Source organism: Pezoporus occidentalis, unplaced genomic scaffold, assembly GCF_034315485.1.
Source record: "Pezoporus occidentalis ecotype Australia unplaced genomic scaffold, CSIRO_AGI_Poc_V1 ctg508, whole genome shotgun sequence".
Classification (NCBI taxonomy): domain Eukaryota; kingdom Metazoa; phylum Chordata; class Aves; order Psittaciformes; family Psittacidae; genus Pezoporus; species Pezoporus occidentalis.
The window spans coordinates 1-18,404 of record NW_026915845.1 but is presented as its reverse complement, the minus strand read 5'-3'; the positions used below and the strand labels follow the sequence as shown (position 1 = coordinate 18,404).

Genomic DNA, 18,404 nt, shown 5'->3' with positions numbered 1-18,404 from the left:
AGGCATGATGGTCTGAAAGATCTTGGGGCACCTCCAGATCTCCCCCACTTAATGTAATTTTCCTAGCAGCCCATCTGTTTTATGGCCAGAAATCTTTGCAGTTCTTGTCTTTGCCCTCCAAGGACTTCCAGTTCTGAGGGAGCAGTGTCTCTGCTGACAAACGGTACATGGTGTTTTCTCCCTTGCTGTATTTGTGCTGTTAATTTTAGAAAACTGGCATATTTGAAATACTTATTAAAGCCAAGCTTTGTTGCCGCCACCTTTCACACCTAATCTCTTGCCTGGTTTGTGCTCCTTGCAACTCAAACAGAAGGCAGCTTTTTTTTGTGGGGCAGTTGAGCTCTCCAGGAGAGGTCTGGCTAATCTTCTCCTGGAGAATTTCCTCAAATGTGATGTAGCAGTGTACCCCCTCCTTTAAAAACAAAGAGGAGGGACAGGAGCAAACCACCCTCCCCACATAGCTCCTGCCTTGGGCCTGTTGCAAGCAAGGTGGTTTGAATTCAGCCACGCCTGCTGTTCATTGAGGTATGATGTTAAAGCAGAATCTCCTCAATGGTGGAAGTTGTCTAGCTGTAAAATGAAGCATTTAAGGGGAGAAAAGTGTTTTCTGCATCATATGAATTGCTGCATATATATGAACATAATTTTATTATACCCCTTTAGAGGGGTGGGAGGTAATGAACTGGTTGCTGAAATTACACTGTTTGCCCATGCAATTGTTCAGCTTTGCCATAGAGTGTCCATCTTCCGAGTCTGCCTAAAGACAAGTGTGGATGACAGAACTGCACTTGAAACTATGGCATTAACCCAGCTGTGCTCCCAACAGCTTTATTTCCTTTATCCTTGGACTACTTTATCTCACAGCACTTTCACTTGTCCTGCCACAACTCTGCCTTTGTGTTGCGGCTTGGACTGGGGTATTGATTCAGGGTTAAAATAACATGGCAGAAGGCTTCTGAGCCATCATAAACCTGCTGCAGCTCATCATGAGGCTGTGTAAACAGTTACCCTGGCACCGCAGAGGAGCTGGGATGTGGAAGGTGGAGGGATTGTGAGATGTGGAAGAGGTTTCCGCTGCTCTTCACTATTTCTGACTTTGAGAAACTAGTGAACTACCCAGTTGGGTGGCCAAGCCTTTGCTCAGAAACTATACAAATCTAATTTGAGAGGGGAAAATGGGTATCTGGGTCTTGGCCTTTCTGTTCTTGTCTCCTTGCTTGCTTTTTTTGTGTTGTGATGAATTTTCTGTCTTTTGTGTCTTTAAACCTTTCTTCCATAATTCTTGCCTTGCATGAGGATGCCTTGTGCTTGTTTTTACTGGTGTGCTTCCACTGTAAATACCATTCTGAAATACAGCATTTGGAACACATAACTTTACTAGCAAATTTTGCTCTTCATCTACTGAAGTCATTCAGCTATCGCTTTGGATGCTACTGAAATAGAAACCACTGCTGTTCTTCCAGTTAAATTGTTGGGGTGTAGTTTATAGCAGCTTATTTTTAATAAGGCCTATTTCATCTGACTGTTAGTTCTTTAAAAAAAAGAAAATGAAGTAGTAAACTAGATAGCCAGTAGCAATTGAAATGTAGTTTACACATTCTGTTATGCCTTGTTAAGGACTTGCTTGGTGAACCACTCAAATAGATGAGTAACCGAGGAGAGGATTAAACTGGTTTTGCAGGCTCTGTTTGACCTGACAGGGAAGTTACTTTCTAAATAGTATGTTCTGTAAGTATGATAGCAAAGGACTTTAACATTCTTTGTGTGGGCCCTTTCATTGCCTGTCCTTCCCCAGGACATGCATGTTGGAGAGAATGGAAACATCTGTCTGCTGTATGGGTCCAATGTTTGCAGGGTCATGCCAGTCGTCAAGATGAACTTTCCCCTTTATGCCCAGTGAAAGGAATTCTAAATAAAGATAAATCACTGAAGCTATATGACTTCCTTTGGAGGCCTTGAAACACAGAGGTAGCAATCACTTAGCCCTAACTTGGGAGTGCCACTTCTATGGCAAGAAGCTGATCCTGTATCTGAATCTCACTCCAGTTCGGTTTAGTTCTTATTTTGTGAAGTCTGTAGTAGCTGTTCCGGGTGTCTGCTTTCATTGCTCTGGTGCAGCTCCTGTCAATTCTAAGGGAAAATGCTTCAGCCTTTTGACAATCAGGTGGACAGTGCTTAAATTTTAGCTATAAGTTCTCTGGTGTAGAAGCCTGGCTGTGGATGGGCACATGGAAGAGAATAAGTGATTTGTTAGCCCTGACAGTCTCAAACTCTCTTCCTAGTTAGTACTTTGGTGTTATGCCTGCAGTAGTTCTCCTTCAGTCCAGGTGGTGCCAATGTCTACAAGTGCCTGAAGAACTTACTAAAAGAAAAGTAGACAAAGTTTTAGTCATCTCTGTCTTGAAATGTTGTTATTGTGAAAATGGGGGTTGCACTAAGGGAGAATGGAAACGTCAGAAGCTCTTGCTTATTATGAAAGGGTTCCTTTGTTAAAGGCTTTTGGCTGTTGCATGGTCAGAAATACGCTAACCTTCAGAAGTATTACACAGTTCAACCTAAAAGGGAAGTGCAGGCAGAAATGGCTAATGGTGATGATGGCTTGGAAATTGGACACTTCATGGGAGAAATCTGATCATAATGGAATAGGTAGCTGTGCATCTGAAGGTTAGACTACAGTTGAGGTGACTAATTGAACACCCGTAGTTGCTAGCAGCTTAAAACTCCACTGAAAAATGGGTTCATGCCCGTTTTACACAAAACCTGAGTTTCTTCTCTCTCCCTTTCTATCTCCTATTTATGAATAACCTAAATTACTGGTGCGTAGTTGTGTTTGCGTTGTCTCTAAGGATTGTGTGAAGTGGGAATTTTCTCCTGTAGCAGCATATCCATTATGGGTAGAAGCAGCTTTTTCAGCAAAGCACACATTTATGATATTTAAATTGCTCTTTTGAGGACATGGTTTCTTCTGTTTCTTAGAGATCAGCAGAATAGGGAGCTTGAAATGACAAGTGGCATTTGCAGGAGATGCTGCCAGTCTGTGCTCAAGGTGTATGAGTAGTAGCTTATGTTGAGTTTGGGACTGATTTAATATGTAGGAGGTGTCCTAAACAGCTTTTTGTAGGGATATGAACTTGTGAATACTGCTTGCCAGTGATTGGAAAGAGGCAAAGATGTGAAACTAGATTAGCTTCTTTTCATGCATGTAGCTGTCTTTGGAAGAGGGGAAAGAAGCTTTCTTGGGGACTTGAACAGGTTACCTTTCTACCTTGAGATGAGGTTCAGTGAGGCCTCAGATTGAGACAATGCACAAACTGATAAATATATAGGGTAGATAGCTATGGTTGTGTTAGGAGCACAAAGTGACATAACTTCTGCCTTGCTCTGTGGGGTACTGATGGAATTGCCTGGTTTCACAGGGGTGCTTCGGCAAAAGAATTTCTGGAGCAGCTTTGCCTGCAGTATGAGGCTCTGTGGCTTTGCTGTTTATGTGTTAGCATTTAGCAAAGCCCATTTGCTGCTGACAAATACTTCCAAAGGGCTGTAGTTGAAGTGGAATTGTGAAGTACATAATTATTACATATGGAGTCAGTACTGGCATGATTTAATTCCTTCACCAAAACTTTATTGCTAGTGGTGAGATTACTTAAAGGATTATTTGCATGCTAAGTCATTAATAGCCTTTGCACAAGCTAGAGAGGAGGTATGCAGGAACTCCCTCCTCTTAGGAGAGACTTGGCTTATTTTTAGTCTTGCTATACTTCTAAGACAAATTTCTTCGTATCACTTTGCAAATGATGAAGTGGTCACTCTATTTGCATAATGTAATTTGAAAGCAGTTGTAAAATTTGGGTAAAATCATCCTCAGTTCAGCTCTGTGAAGAATGTATTTGGTGAGGCCCTGTTGGTAAAGTAAGACAAAATTCAATCTTTCCTTTGGAAAGGTGTCCTTGTGCCGTCTCACCTGCAGTTGCTTCAGTCAGACAGAGCTCTGAAGATCACTTTTTCAAATGAAACTCTTGTGTTCTGTAACTGCTTTTATGCTGGTGGGCATGAGTTTGTTCAGAGACTGCTATCTGCGCATGAGGAGCTTCAACTTCCAACTGGCAGTTCTCATTCCTTGGCTTTATATTGTGGTTCCAGTAGTAAGAGCTCTGACCTTCTCTGATGTCTGTGACTTGAATTTTAGCTGTATGCTGTGCATTAAGCAAATGAGCTTTACTCATATGTAACAACACTTGAAAGCTTCTGTCATCTGTGAATAGTGTTCATGGGGCTCAGAGGTGTTCGGGTGCAGTTGCCTGAGCTGTGAGGGGGAGGGCTGTGAACATGCATTTAGACAATAATCCTCAAGGCCATCACTATTGTTAGGGAACTGGCTGCAATTACATGTTGCTGTAGTGACAAACTGGACGTGACCTCAGCAGAGGTCTTTGAAATACAGTTTTGTGGTAGTTATAAGACATCCCTTCTGTTATTAGATGTTAAAGAATAATCTGCAACATAATTTTGGAGCATTGGATAGTGCTGATAAGCACTGAAGACTGTAAATTCTTTCAGTTGCCTAACCATGTTTTGGAAAGTTGAAGTTTGTTTTCTAGCATGATCTTATTCCCCTACAGGCACCATTAACTCTGCTTGAGTTATGTTTGTAAGTCCACAGGGCTATGACCTGAGGCAGGAGTGTTGGGAAAGGAGGGGTGTTTCATTTTGTATTGACTTCTAAAATGTATTAGTCACAACTCTGGTTTTTGAAGAAAGATTTGGAATGTGATTCAAAGGAGAAAAGGTGACAAGGGGCAGGTTATTGTGGCAGATAAAGCTATGAACAGCAGGCTCAGTGTTGCCTTCTGCAACAGAAAGGTGCAGTGATCTTGTAGTTTTTGTAGCAAGAAAGTCAAATTGAAGCCTGTTTTACAAGATCTTTTGAGCTACAGCTTGCCAATGTCTATGATATTTCAGGTGTGATAATGTGCTAGGCACCTTATAAATAAGTGTGATAAGCTAAGTGTGATAATTTAATTCTGTAGAGCCTCAGTTAACATACTCTGCTTCTTTGGTTATCTTGTTAAATTAAAGATTGAAAGAGGGGAATCAAAGCAATTGTCTGTTAAATAGTAAGAAGTTTTCTCCTGGGCCTAGCTAGCCTCAACTGCTTATAGACATCTGCCAGTAGTATCAGTGTCTGTTAGCTGTAAGACCATGATAAAACCTGGGAAAGGGTCTGATGACTGGAAGTATCCCATGGTTGAAAGGACAAACAAAATACTGAACAGGAGGTAGAGGATCGATTACTCTTTGCTTGAAAGAGCTAGCTAATTGTATTTCAATTTCTGAACTGAATGGAAATTCCAGTTGCTGCATGATACATTTAAAGTTCTTTGTAAGTAATGGGTTTTTCTGCTAAGTTTTTACAGTTACAGAGGTTGTGGTGCTGTGCACATGGCTGCTGTCCTGCCCCTTGTTGCAGTGTAAACAAAATGGGCACTTCTGCAGCATGATCTGCGGGACTTGTACAAGTGGCCCTCTGCTCAGTTAATGTCTGTTTTGTATTAAGTACTTAGCTTTATGCTGTATTTCTCTCTGGCTTTTCGAGCTGTCTCAACCAGCCAGATGCAGTAAATAACAGAGCTGAAAAGATTAGTTTGCACTTTCGCTTCAGTGGTATGACCAGGCACTTTACCTGTTGTCTTGGGTGCTTGGTTTGGAGAAGCAATCCTATATGCTCTGCCTGTAGTGCTGGCTTGACCTCTTTGCCTTGTCTGTCTTACTCAGATCATGGAGCTGAAATGGCTGCTGTATGTGACCCTGTTAGCTCTTGGGACTCTTGCTGTCCAGGCACATGATACGGATGATGACAATGATGGTGATGATGTAGTTGATATTGAGGATGACTTGGACGATGGCATTGAGGAGGCAGAAGAGTCAAAGCCTGAAATGAGCACTCCTCCTCCAACTCCAAAGGTTTGGCATGGGACTTCTTTTAAAAGATTAAATTACTGGTTGTGTTGTGGTTAATGTGAGTCTGATCAGAGTTGTCTTTGCTACCATTTAATATGTTGTGATTTTATTAAAGATGTTATCTGGGAGTAGGGCTTGGAATTAAGCTTAGCTGCTTTGTTCCTATTCTCATGTCCCCCGCATTCTTCCTGAAGACTTGGATCCATCCTTGAAATCTGTGATGTGATTATCAGGAGTTAGTCCTAGTGTTTCCAGCTAGATAGACTTCTAGTTGCAGACAAGAGCACAGTGGCTTGGCTCAAGCAGCAGTATTTACATAGCTTCTGTATTTATTCTGCAAGGGTGTTCCAGGTAAACTCTACTTGAGTGTAAAGTGGGAATGTGAGTTCTGTGTCTGTATTTCTTTAGAGTAGAGAATGTGCTTTGAAAGGTGCGTAAATGCTCCTCTTCTCCAACAGGTTACCTACAGGCCCCCAGTCCCAACTGGCGAGGTGTATTTTGCAGAGTCCTTTGATAAGGGAACTCTGGATGGGTGAGTATTGCCTGAAGTATTCAGTATGGCAAATAATTAAAAATTAAACCCTCTCTAGAGCCTGTATTACCCAAATTGAATTAAAGGGCTGTGGCTGGTGAGGATTACAGCAGTGACTAGATGAGACTGCCTGTTAAAGTACGGAGTTAAATTAGTGTTGCCTTAAGTTCTAGTAACAAGGGGGAGGTGAGGCATACATGTAATGTTTTAATCCTCATCTGACTTCTTACTTGGGTAAGGAAGTACTATTTACTTATTGAGGTACTACTTCTGTTTTTTACAAGATCAAGACGGAGACCATGATCCTACTTTGAAGGGGGGCAGAGAGTGGCAAATGCAGAAACCTTTGCAGGCTTGGGGATAGAACTCCTTGATGGATCAAAACACTGGGGTGTAATGATAGGACAGCAAGGGCTATCTTATTTTAAGGGCAGGATTTTTAGTGTGTGTGTGTAAAAGTATGGTTTTCCAACCACTGGATGTCTGTCTTCTAGATGGATCCTTTCCAGAGCCAAAAAGGATGATACAGATGATGAGATTGCCAAATACGATGGTGAGTCCAACCTGGGTCTGGGTAGTATATGGTTTCTGATGTATTTTGCCGTATCTAAAGAAAAGGTGCAAGTCTTTGGTTTCTGTTTCTCAGTTAAAAGTATGTTCACTGAAGAATATGGGAGAGGTGGGTTTTATACCTGGCTAGCAATATAAGTGTAGTCCTGATTTAGCCAAAATATCCACTTGGAGATTTAAAAGTAACTTAGTGAAGATGTTATTGATAATTTGCTAATGTGTCCTGGAGGGTATTATTGCAGAATGCTGACTATCTTGCTCAAAACCGGGCTAAACAAAGACTGTCTTGAATAAGTTTTGATAGCATTTGGTTAATTTCTTTTCAGGTAAATGGGAAGTCCAAGACATGAAGGATACTAAGCTTCCAGGAGACAAAGGGCTTGTGTTGGTAACCCGAGCCAAGCACCATGCAATTTCATCCAAACTTGCAAAGCCTTTTGTATTCGATACCAAACCCCTTATTATACAGTAAGTAAAGGATAACTCCAGGTTCTGTTATTTCAAGGGTGGTATGATAGCAGGCTGAGGTTAATTCCATAACTGAGCTTTTGTTGACTGGGGGTCTAGATGACACATGATGCTGCAACCTATTATTACACTGTTTAAGTAAAAGTAAAATAGCAACCCAGATTCCCAAAGTGGGAAGTTAAGAACAGGGTAGTCCCTCTGAAGCCTGAAGAGGAAAAAAGACTTGGTAACCTGTCTTGGGACTTGAATTCACTTGATTTAATTGTAGTAACAAGGTCAGGCAACTGACTTTTGTACTGCTAATTGTGGAAGTCCATGTCCTTTGGAACAGAAGCTGGTCTGTATGTAGGTCAGTGCTCTACCTTATGCAGTAAACTGCCCTGTTTCTAAGGTGGAGTGGACAGAGTGGTAAAGACACTTGTCCTTCTTTTGTCTTAGTTCATCTATCATGGGAGATGAACAGCTTGCCTAACTCTAGCGATGACTGATGTAGAAAAAGCTGTTTGCATGTATTTTAGACTACCGAGTTGGGGGGAGAAATAGTTCAGTAAGAACTTTACCAGTTTTAAACCAAGAGTAAGCTACTTCAGATATGCACAAGATAAATTGATCACTCTGCTTTGCTTGACTTTTTAGTTTTGACTCAAAATACTAGACTAAAAATAAATCCCAGTGGTCATCTGCTCCAGCTGCTGGCACTGAGAGAGGATCAAGCATATTTAGCCTATTCCTGACAGGGTTGTTTTGCCTTTTTCAGACTCCTTGGCATCCCTAAATATACTGTTGCATACTTATAACCCTAAGGGGGCTTCTCCTAGGATCCAATTGTTGTCACTTTGGTCGTCTTGCAGACTGAGTTGTCTGTCTGCTGTAGTAGTTGTAGAGAAAATAATTGGCTTGCCTTAATCTCTGTTGCAGTGTTTTACGTACTGGAACTCTTTCTTCCTTCTCTGTTTCTAGATCATGATCTTCTAGACCAGTACTCAATTACTGTAATTTTTTCTGTCAGGTCAAGTCTTCTGAATCCTTATTCTTCCTTGTTTCTCAGGCCTTTATGAATATTAGTTCTTAGGGTGCAGTGTGTACTTTTAATACTCACTGGGAAATTTAAAGTAAGCAACAACAAAACAGTTTTAATTAGTAATTGAAAATTAAAATTGTGTATTACAGAAGTAACTTTTCCTTACGTATAACATGTTCTCCACTTCTCTGTCCAAAACCAAAATTTAGGTATGAAGTAAACTTCCAAAATGGAATAGAGTGTGGTGGGGCCTATGTGAAATTGCTTTCAAAAACTCCTGAATTGAACCTGGTGAGTGATGCTGCTACTTTGAGTATTAGCTGTGAAAGCAAACTTCCTCATACTGCTTCTGCTTGAAGAAGCCCCTTTAGTAAAGGCAGTAAGGGCTTATATAGGGCCTGATTACCAGAATACTTTGCACTCAGCATTTTCCCCACTGTTTCCAGTTGGAGAGGGTAAATATTGAAATGTTCTGGCTTCTTGAGTGAAAATTCTGCAGTTCTCTAGTAGCTGAGCAGTTGTAGATCTCTACTAAAATCTGCAATCCTTCAGATTTCCTTAGGTTCTAGGACCAAAGAGGATGTGTCTCATGAGAGTAGCCAGTGTGTGGCCAGAGGAGAAACCTTCTTGGGAAGCTCTTGGTGCAGAAGGAAGATCCCATGTTTTATTGTCTAAAAGAGACTAATGCAAATAACTAAAAATACACCTTACATTTATTGTCTTTTGACATGTGAACTCACTTGAGAGTTACTGGGTATATTTAAAAATGGCCTTGAGAGGTTGGTGTGGATACAATATTACATGTTCAGCTACACACGTGAGCTATATAGAACCATTTACTTCATAAATGACCCTTGAATGCATTGTTTTAGAAGTGTGGTCAGTGGAAGAGACCATGTTATAACTCCTAAGAATTAAGAATCATTCTCTCTCCTCTCAGTCATATTCCCACCTGAAGTGGTTTAGCCTGTTCAGACAAAGCTTAACTGCTTTGCAGAAGCTTTTGTAGCCTATGGGTTTTCTTTAGCCATCTTCCTAGACTTTATAGGAAGTACCTTTTATGAATTGTTACCCATCCTTCTCCTTTCCTTCTCCAGCCTCATTGCAGGTATATTATTAATACAGATTCCAAACTGTCCTTTAAAAAAAGGACACCCAAAAGACTGTTTGTCTAACCAGTTTATGTGCATTAAATTTCAAACTACCATTAGCAAGAACAAATAGACTTGCTTGCAGTGCTCAGTGGTGAGATTATATCCAGTTAGCTTTCAGATTGAGACTGTACCACAGTTTATAAGTGTAAACAACATAAAAATTGTCCTCACTTCTAATGCTGCTTATCACTGTGTGGGAGAAACTCACTGGACTAACTACTCATTCATTATTACCAGTAAATGATATTTCTGTATTGATAGCTTTTAAAATGCTTTATGATAACGTGGAGGTATACTTGCAACATTGTGGTTGTTACACTTATCTTTTTGATAACGCTTGTATAGCTGCTGTTTTCCATATGAGAAGTAGAGACCTGAGGTGCAAAATCAAGCAGCTGGGATCATTCTAGTGTGTTTTTTCTAAAGGCTTGTATTCCTCATACAGGCTTTAGTGTGAGTTCTTCACTGCTTGATAGCCAAATTGTAGAATAATCCCTGATGAACTGGGACTTCTTATGCCAGGCAGTGACTTAAGCTGTATTTCAGAATACTGGAATGAAGTCTTGCATTGTTTTTAAAGGACCAGTTCCATGACAAAACTCCATATACAATCATGTTTGGCCCTGACAAATGTGGAGAGGACTATAAATTGCACTTCATCTTCCGGCACAAAAACCCAAAGACTGGCAGATACGAGGAGAAGCATGCAAAGCGTCCAGATGCGGACCTGAAGACTTACTTTACTGATAAGAAGACCCATCTTTACACTCTAGGTATGATGACTGCTCATTATGTGTGTTAATAACTACTACTGTGTTTCCTGAATTAAAAGCTCATAAAAATGAGCCAGATGAATGGAATATTTGTGTTGACACACCATAGTACTAAAGACCACTTGAAAGCTCTGAATGCAAAAACTGGTCTTGTTTTACAAAGGCTTATTTCTTTGTTGCAAGAAATCTTGATTTATGTAAGAATGGTCATGAGACCTTGAACTTAGTAATTAAAGGAACAGCTGTAAGTAACTTGATCTGCCAAGTATATCCAAAGTTACTAGCAACATTTATATAAAACTGCTTGAATGCTGCCTCCTAGTAATTTGGGACATGCTAGGCTTTAGATTTACAGGGATGATTTGTGCTTTTTTTTTTCTTGCTGCTTTTATGGTACTAGACAAACTCAGTGGGTTTTGAAGTACAGTGTCTGGTTTGGTATGTTAGCTATGACTAGAATATTTCAAGGAAGACTCGGGAGAATCTCTAGCCTGTCCTACTAGAGAGGCAGCAGTGGATAAAGAGGAGTGAGATGAAAATCCTGTGAGTCAGTAGTAAGGAGACTTATTCTTGAGTAGAAGTGAATATATACATTCTTGCTACTAAGGGAATACTTAACAGTGCCAAAGTCAACTTGCTGTGATAACTGGTAATAGCTCTAGAAGTTTCTTTGTGCTTTTAGCATATTTAACATAGGACCCCTGTAATGAGTCTTCTCTCTCACAAGCTGAGATGTGGTACATCATCACTAGTTATACTTTGGCATAAGGAGAAAGGTTCTTATAAAACAGTCGCTGGGTAGGTGGTAGCTCGGTTTGCTGAAGCTTTAGTTGTACGGTGGGGATGAGTGATGCTGTATGATGCATGCTTTCTGTCATCTATGTAATGGCTACATCAACTTTTTTCCTTCCAGTTTTGAATCCTGATAACAGTTTTGAAATCCTGGTTGATCAAACGGTTGTTAACAGTGGGAATTTGCTAAATGATATGTCCCCTCCTGTGAATCCACCCCGAGAGATCGAGGACCCGAATGACCAGAAGCCTGAGGACTGGGATGAGAGACCAAAAATCCCAGACCCAGATGCTGTTAAACCAGATGACTGGTAAGCTGTTGGAAGAGTGGAATTGAAGGACACCATAGCTTGATAATTCAGTCCTGATCAAAAAGTCTTTCTCAGATGACTTACAGAAGGTTTTGAATCTTACCCTTGTAATCAAACCACAGTCAGTTTAGGCATCTGAGCAGTAGTTTGGTAGGAAAAAGCAGAGTCTGTGTCTTCTGGAAATTACTGTTTAGTGTTCTTGTTGCTGTGCTGGCCACAGATAAAGGTTTTGCTGAAAGAGCTGTGCTAGCTGATGCTTTCATCCTTGGTGAGATCAAAAGATGAGCTACAGAAAGTATAACTAAGGTATTTGTGGTTGTTTCTGCAATACATAGTTCCAAGCAGCTGAAATATCTGACATACTAAATCAGAAACTGACACTGGGTTTCTCTCTTTGAACCTGTGCTTTGTGAACCACGGACTCGATTTCAAGCTCAGATGCGTGGTTGCAGCAATGACCAAGATACAGGCTTTGCTGTAATACACCCTTTCTAGGTTGGCTTTAAAAAAATCAGTAGTATTACCTTACAGTTGGTGTTATGGCTGCGCCATGCAGGCACATCTAGGTAACAGATTGCAGTGCGATTCTGGTCTGAAATAATGGCATTGCCCTTATCCTACCAGCAATGAAGATGGATGGTTGTCCACATCAGTGGGCTTTCTCAGAGTCTGTAGAGTTATGCCTTGCCGTTAAGAACTTTTATGTCTTGTATGTATTAATATATAATCTGTTTTCAAGGGATGAGGATGCTCCTGCAAAGATAGCAGATGAAAATGCTGTGAAGCCAGAGGGCTGGCTGGATGATGAGCCAGAATATGTAGCGGACCCTGATGCCGAGAAGCCTGAAGATTGGTATGTTTACTGCCTGTTGCAAATGACAGCAAGTATTTAATGGCTTTAGTGCTGATTTTTGCAAGGTCAGTGCTGCTTGCTGACAAAGTTGTTGATTCATGCTGTCTTCCTTCAAAAATAGAAGGTAGAGTTGGTCTGCGGGTTCTTATCTTCTTGTGTTCCCCTGTGCACTTGTCAATTCTTTTGTGATATAAGGTGAACAGGACAGGGATGGTCACTTTGCAGGTGTACCATACTTGGAATGGGCAGCGGGAGAGGCTGTGCTTGAAGACTGGCTTTGGTTGAGCTTCTATGCTTCCAAGTTGTTTCTTGAAATCCTTGATCCTTCTGTGGTATCTGTATCTACAGACCTACACTGCATCTAAATCTTATTCTGTATAAAGGGAAGAGGCAGATTTCAACAATTAATTTCCCATTTCAGGGATGAGGACATGGATGGTGAATGGGAGGCACCTCAGATTGCAAATCCTAAATGTGAGGCAGCCCCTGGCTGTGGTACCTGGCAGCGACCAATGATTGACAATCCAAACTACAAAGGCAAATGGAAGCCTCCTATGATTGATAATGTGAACTATCAGGTTGGTGTTTTCATTGCTTAAACTGCTGGCCAGTGTATTTCTCTCAGAATAAACCAGAAGGATTTAGATTCAGGAACTGTATTTTGAATAAAAATCTGTTGTGATTGTACTGTTTGAAGTGGAAACATGGAAAGTGTTTGCTTGGCTTCACTTATCTGTAGCACAAATGAGAATTGATTCTCAAACCCTGACAAGTTGCAGGTAGACATTCTAATTAAGTGCAGTGGATTGGTGTTTCACTCTGTTCAAAGTGGGCTGAAAACTAAAAATTGCATTGTAGTAGGTGAGGCTGAATGTCTTTTGTCTTTCCTAGGGCATTTGGAAACCTAGGAAGATCCCAAACCCAGATTTCTTTGAAGACTTGGAACCTTTCAAGATGACTCCCTTCAGTGCTGTGGGACTTGAGTTGTGGTCAATGACTTCCGACATCTTTTTTGATAACTTTATTATCTGTACTGAAAGAGCTGTAGCTGATGATTGGGCCAGCGATGGATGGGGACTGAAAAAGGCAGCCGATGGTGCTGCAGAGGTGAGAAATAAATGTTTCATTGTGTGCTTGGACAGTAGGAGCATTGCTGCTGTTCCCTCTGTGCTCTTTATCAGCATATCCCTATATGTACCAAGGATGGGTGTTAGGCTAAGTCAGACTGGAACCTCCGTTCCCAATAATAATATAGTAATGGTTGCTATGGGTAGCTCTGAGTACTCACTGCTCTTTTGTGATGTTTTTGCTCTGACAACTGGACTGTTAGCTTTAGTTTAATTCTTAATTTGTAAACTATGTGGAAAAAGTACTTGTGCAAGTTAGCTTTAATTTTTTGAGGTATGAAATGCAATGTTTAAAGCTGCAAAAAGCCTACTTGAAATCTATGGAGCTTAAACTTAACTGCTGTGACTTGCTGTATGGGATGAAATGTGACAGTTCTTTTTATTTTATAGCCTGGTGTTGTGGGCCAGATGATGGCAGCCGCTGAAGAGCGCCCCTGGCTTTGGGTGGTCTACATCCTCACTGTGGCTTTGCCAGTGTTCCTTGTTGTCCTTTTCTGCTGCTCTGGGAAGGTATGAATTTAGCCCAATTATAAATAGTATTATGCTTAAAAAGAGATTCAGCAAAATATGCCTTTATGTCACAAGTAACTGCCTGGTTTTGACAATGTTTTTTTTTCTAGAAACAGCCAAGTGCTGCAGAATACAAAAAGACTGATGCTCCTCAGCCTGATGTGATGGATGAGGAGAAAGAGGAAGAAAAAGACAAAGGGGACAAGGAAGAGGAGGAAGAAGAGGAAGCAAATGAGGAGAAGCTAGGTAGGTGAACTAGATATTCTTGAAACAGTTCTGAGTGTTTTCTCTGATAAAACAAACCAGCAAGATTGGCAGACAGAGTAAAGCCAATGGTGGAGTGAAGTCAGAAATGAGAATGAGGTATTTTTATTTCCCTTAGGAGAGAAGCAGAAAAGTGATGCTGATATAGGAAATGCTAGTCAAGAGGAGGAGGAAGAAGAGGAGGAGGAAGAGGACAGGAAACCTGCATCAGAGGTAAAAGTGCTTAATGTTTGAGGGAAGCTTGTGCATTTTTTTTCCTTAAGTCATGTAGAACAAGCTTTACTGACATGTTAAAAGTTAACCTGGCTCATGTGATACTCCCTCCTGGTATCAGAACTCTGAAAAACTTAATCACCCTGCTGAATAGGAATTTCTGTGGCTACCTTCGGCAGAGCTAAAAGCACTGCCCTAGACCCTGCACTGTGAGAGGAGTGGGACTGTGGAATGCATCCTCTTGAGGCAGAAGGCTTATTCAGCTTTGTATGCAGCCAGGATGTGACTTCTTAAGTGCTCCACACTGACATAATGATTGACTTAAAAATGGGTGCAGTGTTGCTCAAAGTTAAAGGGATTTTCACAGCAGCAGAAGCTGCTGACTACTCTCAGCAAATAGTGTATGTCCACTGTGAAAACAAGAGGATTTGTGTTTGCCATGTATAGAAAGGAAGTGTGTAACAGTGGTAGGTACTTTCAGAAATGAAATCCTGAAGTAGATAATTCTTTCAGGTTAGCTCAAAATGTTTTATTTAAGGGTGTTCTTAGATTTTATTTCCTTGATGTTTACACACATTACTTTCTTGCAGGAGGAAGAAACTGTGAATAGATCACCCAGAAACAGAAAGCCAAGAAAAGATTGAGAAAAAGTCATAAGAACTTGATCTGTAATTTTTTTTTTCTTCAATTTTTTTCTCCAAACATGGTTCTGGGAGAGGACCTTGGACACCTTACATTGAAACTTGGACAAACCTCAAGATTTCACCATCCACAGGTTCCAGTCACACTATCCAATGTAACAGAGTGTCTAGCAGTAAAACCTTTGCAATCATCTGTTTTAAAGAACGTCATTCCTGTAGAAAAGAATGCATTTACTAGAATGGGCTGTGGATTTTGGAATGTAACATAACTAACCTTTTCAGTTTTGGTTTTAAATATTCTTTTCAGTTTTTAAGTAGATTGGTAGAACTTTTCCAGTCACAAACTTTTGGCTTAATTTAATATATTAATTAGTGAAGAAATAACAATGAATCTTGAAAGTGCTAGGCGATACAAATGCAGTTTTGTAACTAGGTTTTTTTACCAGTCTGTAAATTCCTAAATGCACCAATGTCTTTATATCCCTTAAAATTTGATAATTGTTTCAAGAAAAGCTGTCAATGTATTTGACAAGTCCGCTGCCCTCAAAAGAAAACTGGGGTGTGGTGTATAGGGAAACCAGTAGTGAAACTCTCTAATCAATCAACTACATTCTTTTGGGGGCAGGGGAAAGAGGAAGGAGGGGTGGAAGGAGGGGTTAGTCTCTAGGATATGCATACTGTGCATGGCTAAAACCCTGTTAAGTGTTAACAAATTATCTAGGATTTGGAGTGGATCATCTTAAGGTTGGATTTAATTCTGCAGACCTTGCAGATAATGGCTTTTGTTAGTTCTTGAACTCTTTCTGTGTAAAGCTAATGGATTGTGGGGGGTGGGGTTAGATTTACTTCCCCCTTTCCTCTCTGTTCAGCCACTGATGCTTTCCTTTTTCTGTGGCAATACAGCTTTTTCTGAGTGCAACTTCGCCTCGGTTGCTGAAGTGCTTCATGTTCAGCTCATCATCAAACTCTGTTTTTATAGCTAGGTGTACTCCTTTCCAGGGTCCAAACACTGGACAGGACAGTGTCCCATATCCTCTCACTGTTATCACTGTATGTCTACTCCTGTAGGAATGGGGGAGGTAGTTGGGTAGACAAGTTGAACTGAGTATTTGTTAAGGAAAAAACAGAAACCCAAGCAAACAAGATGTCAGTATTGTAGGTGGGGAAGGAGCATGTGGGATATCTTAACTGGTATGTGAAACTGTTTAAGTCTTTTTTTTTTCCTGCTCTTCATGTAACAAATGCATCCTAAATTATATTGTGAATGTTAGGGAGTTCCAATTCCAGCTAAATAAATTTTTTTTAAAGCGTTGAGTCTACCATATTATACTGTTCCAAACACTTTTTCTTTTGTGGAATGCAGGTGACCACAGGAGCATACCTCTGAGAGTGAAATCTATGTAACTTCATTACACTGTACCAAATATGTTGGCATTTGGATGTCTGTATAGATAAACTTTTGCCTTTCATTTAGAGTGAAATTAAATGTCCTAAAACTACTCTTCTTGCACTGAATTTAAACACTCCAGTGTTGTTTGGTCATAGCATAGGTCTGGTTTGGGGAGTGATTCCCAGGGGTTGGGGAAGGAAGAGTGTTGCAGTTACCTTGCAAACAATCTAACCAGTTACTAAAAGACTCCTGATTTGGGGTTTAGTTTTTTTTTTTTTGTAAAACACCTTTTGCTGCCTGTCCTCCTTATGTTGTATCCCTTGGTTGTTGTGTTTGAAATATTAGTGCTCACCAATGCATAGCAGGATTTCTTGATCTTTCTGCAGTGTGCAAATAAACTATTGTAAGCAAGATACTGGAAATAATTTCAGACTTCTCTTGGGAGCTATTGCATGTTCAGAATGCCTTTGCCTGTTCAACACCTGGTAAATACTGCTCCTTATTGCAAAAATAGCTTATACTCTGACATGGAAGATGTCATAGCTTAAGCATTGCTACTAGCTTGTTCTCAGGACTGTATTTTTATCAAGGAGCAGCTGCTATTTATTGACTCTCAGTCCTTTGAGATGAAGTATAATGTAAATGGTTTCAATTCAGCTAACATTTTGAGCACAACATAAAAATCTATTGTTTTTCTTAATCTTCATATGCAAATTGCCTTAAATTTCCAAACAATTACATGTGCATACGTGTTCTTTCAAAGCATTAAAAGCGAACTTAAGGTCTGCTATCAGCTTTTAAATAGTGTTATATTCCCGCTAATTGTAAATCTACATTTGCTTCTGCTAAACCTGCTGAAAAGGTCTCTTTGTCTGCATGTTACAGCCTTTTTTGATACCATAGTGTATGCTTCCTAAATAATCACTACAATAAATGAAGACTTTCCAAAATGGATAGACAACTCAAGGTACTTTTTATCCTGCTTTCTGACTTGGGTGGCTTAGTTTAATCTCAGGATCAGTTGTATTTGTAAAGCCTTGGCGGAAAAAAAGGAGTTATCTCCTGAGTACTTTTAAAGCATAGCTGTGATTTCAGGGCACTGAAGTGCTGTTACTGGTTGTAACTGAACTAAGTTTGTAATTGTGAATATGTGAAGGTCGATTTGGGCTTTTTGTGTCTGTGCACACTAATGTATCAGCTTCTGAGAATGACGCTCCACAGAGCATGAGTGCATGAGGTGAGGGATATCGGGCTGAGATGGTGAATCAAAACGGGGACTAGGAGCAGCAGAAATGCTGAAACCAGGTTTTTCTCCTGGAGTCGGTGCTCAGTGAAGGGGGTTGATAAAGATGCAGCTAACCAGCTGCAGCAGCTCGTGGGGTGTGGCCTGTAGGATGTATTGTCAATGTCTCTGATGATTGACTCCTGCTCTTGAGGGGAGATTGTTGCAAGTGCTAATTGCTATTAGAGAGCATCTTGTGGTGGATTGTCTCACTCCTTCCTCAACAACAGTGCTCAGCTTGAGCTGCGGTTACCTCTCTATCCCAGACTGTTCCCCAAATAATACCGCTTTTCCCTCATAGTGTCAGAAAGGGGTTTTTGGTTAGATTTTAGTGTTGCTGAGCAAGGACTTACGATTCACTTCCAGGAATGTCCTCTCCATTTCAAAAAAGGTGCAACTAAAAAAAAATGTGTGTGTGTGTGTGTATATATATATATATATATAAAGACTAATCAATATCGAAACTCAACCCGGTCTGGCTTTCTTTACGCCGTTAGCGAGCCTCACCCCACTCCTCATCCTCGCTCCCGGTTGCCTCCGAGCGC

General features: G+C 40.5%; 1 protein-coding gene across 3 annotated transcripts in view; it reads left to right on the top strand.

The window, feature by feature from the left end:
• Positions 1-15,196, top strand: part of LOC134173318 (calnexin-like) — a 39,342-nt gene extending 24,146 nt beyond the window's left edge. For all 3 annotated transcript variants that reach the window (XM_062637192.1, XM_062637190.1, XM_062637191.1), the window contains exons 2-15: positions 5,773-5,961; positions 6,417-6,490; positions 6,985-7,043; positions 7,387-7,528; positions 8,759-8,840; positions 10,284-10,476; positions 11,390-11,579; positions 12,319-12,432; positions 12,854-13,010; positions 13,324-13,539; positions 13,950-14,069; positions 14,180-14,315; positions 14,452-14,546; positions 15,137-15,196. In XM_062637192.1, coding sequence (XP_062493176.1) covers positions 5,776-5,961; positions 6,417-6,490; positions 6,985-7,043; positions 7,387-7,528; positions 8,759-8,840; positions 10,284-10,476; positions 11,390-11,579; positions 12,319-12,432; positions 12,854-13,010; positions 13,324-13,539; positions 13,950-14,069; positions 14,180-14,315; positions 14,452-14,546; positions 15,137-15,190 — 1,818 coding nt within the window. In that variant the 5' untranslated portion in view covers positions 5,773-5,775 and the 3' untranslated portion in view covers positions 15,191-15,196. The remainder of the gene's footprint in view (positions 1-5,772; positions 5,962-6,416; positions 6,491-6,984; positions 7,044-7,386; positions 7,529-8,758; positions 8,841-10,283; positions 10,477-11,389; positions 11,580-12,318; positions 12,433-12,853; positions 13,011-13,323; positions 13,540-13,949; positions 14,070-14,179; positions 14,316-14,451; positions 14,547-15,136) is intronic.
• Positions 15,197-18,404: the final 3,208 nt, after the last annotated feature.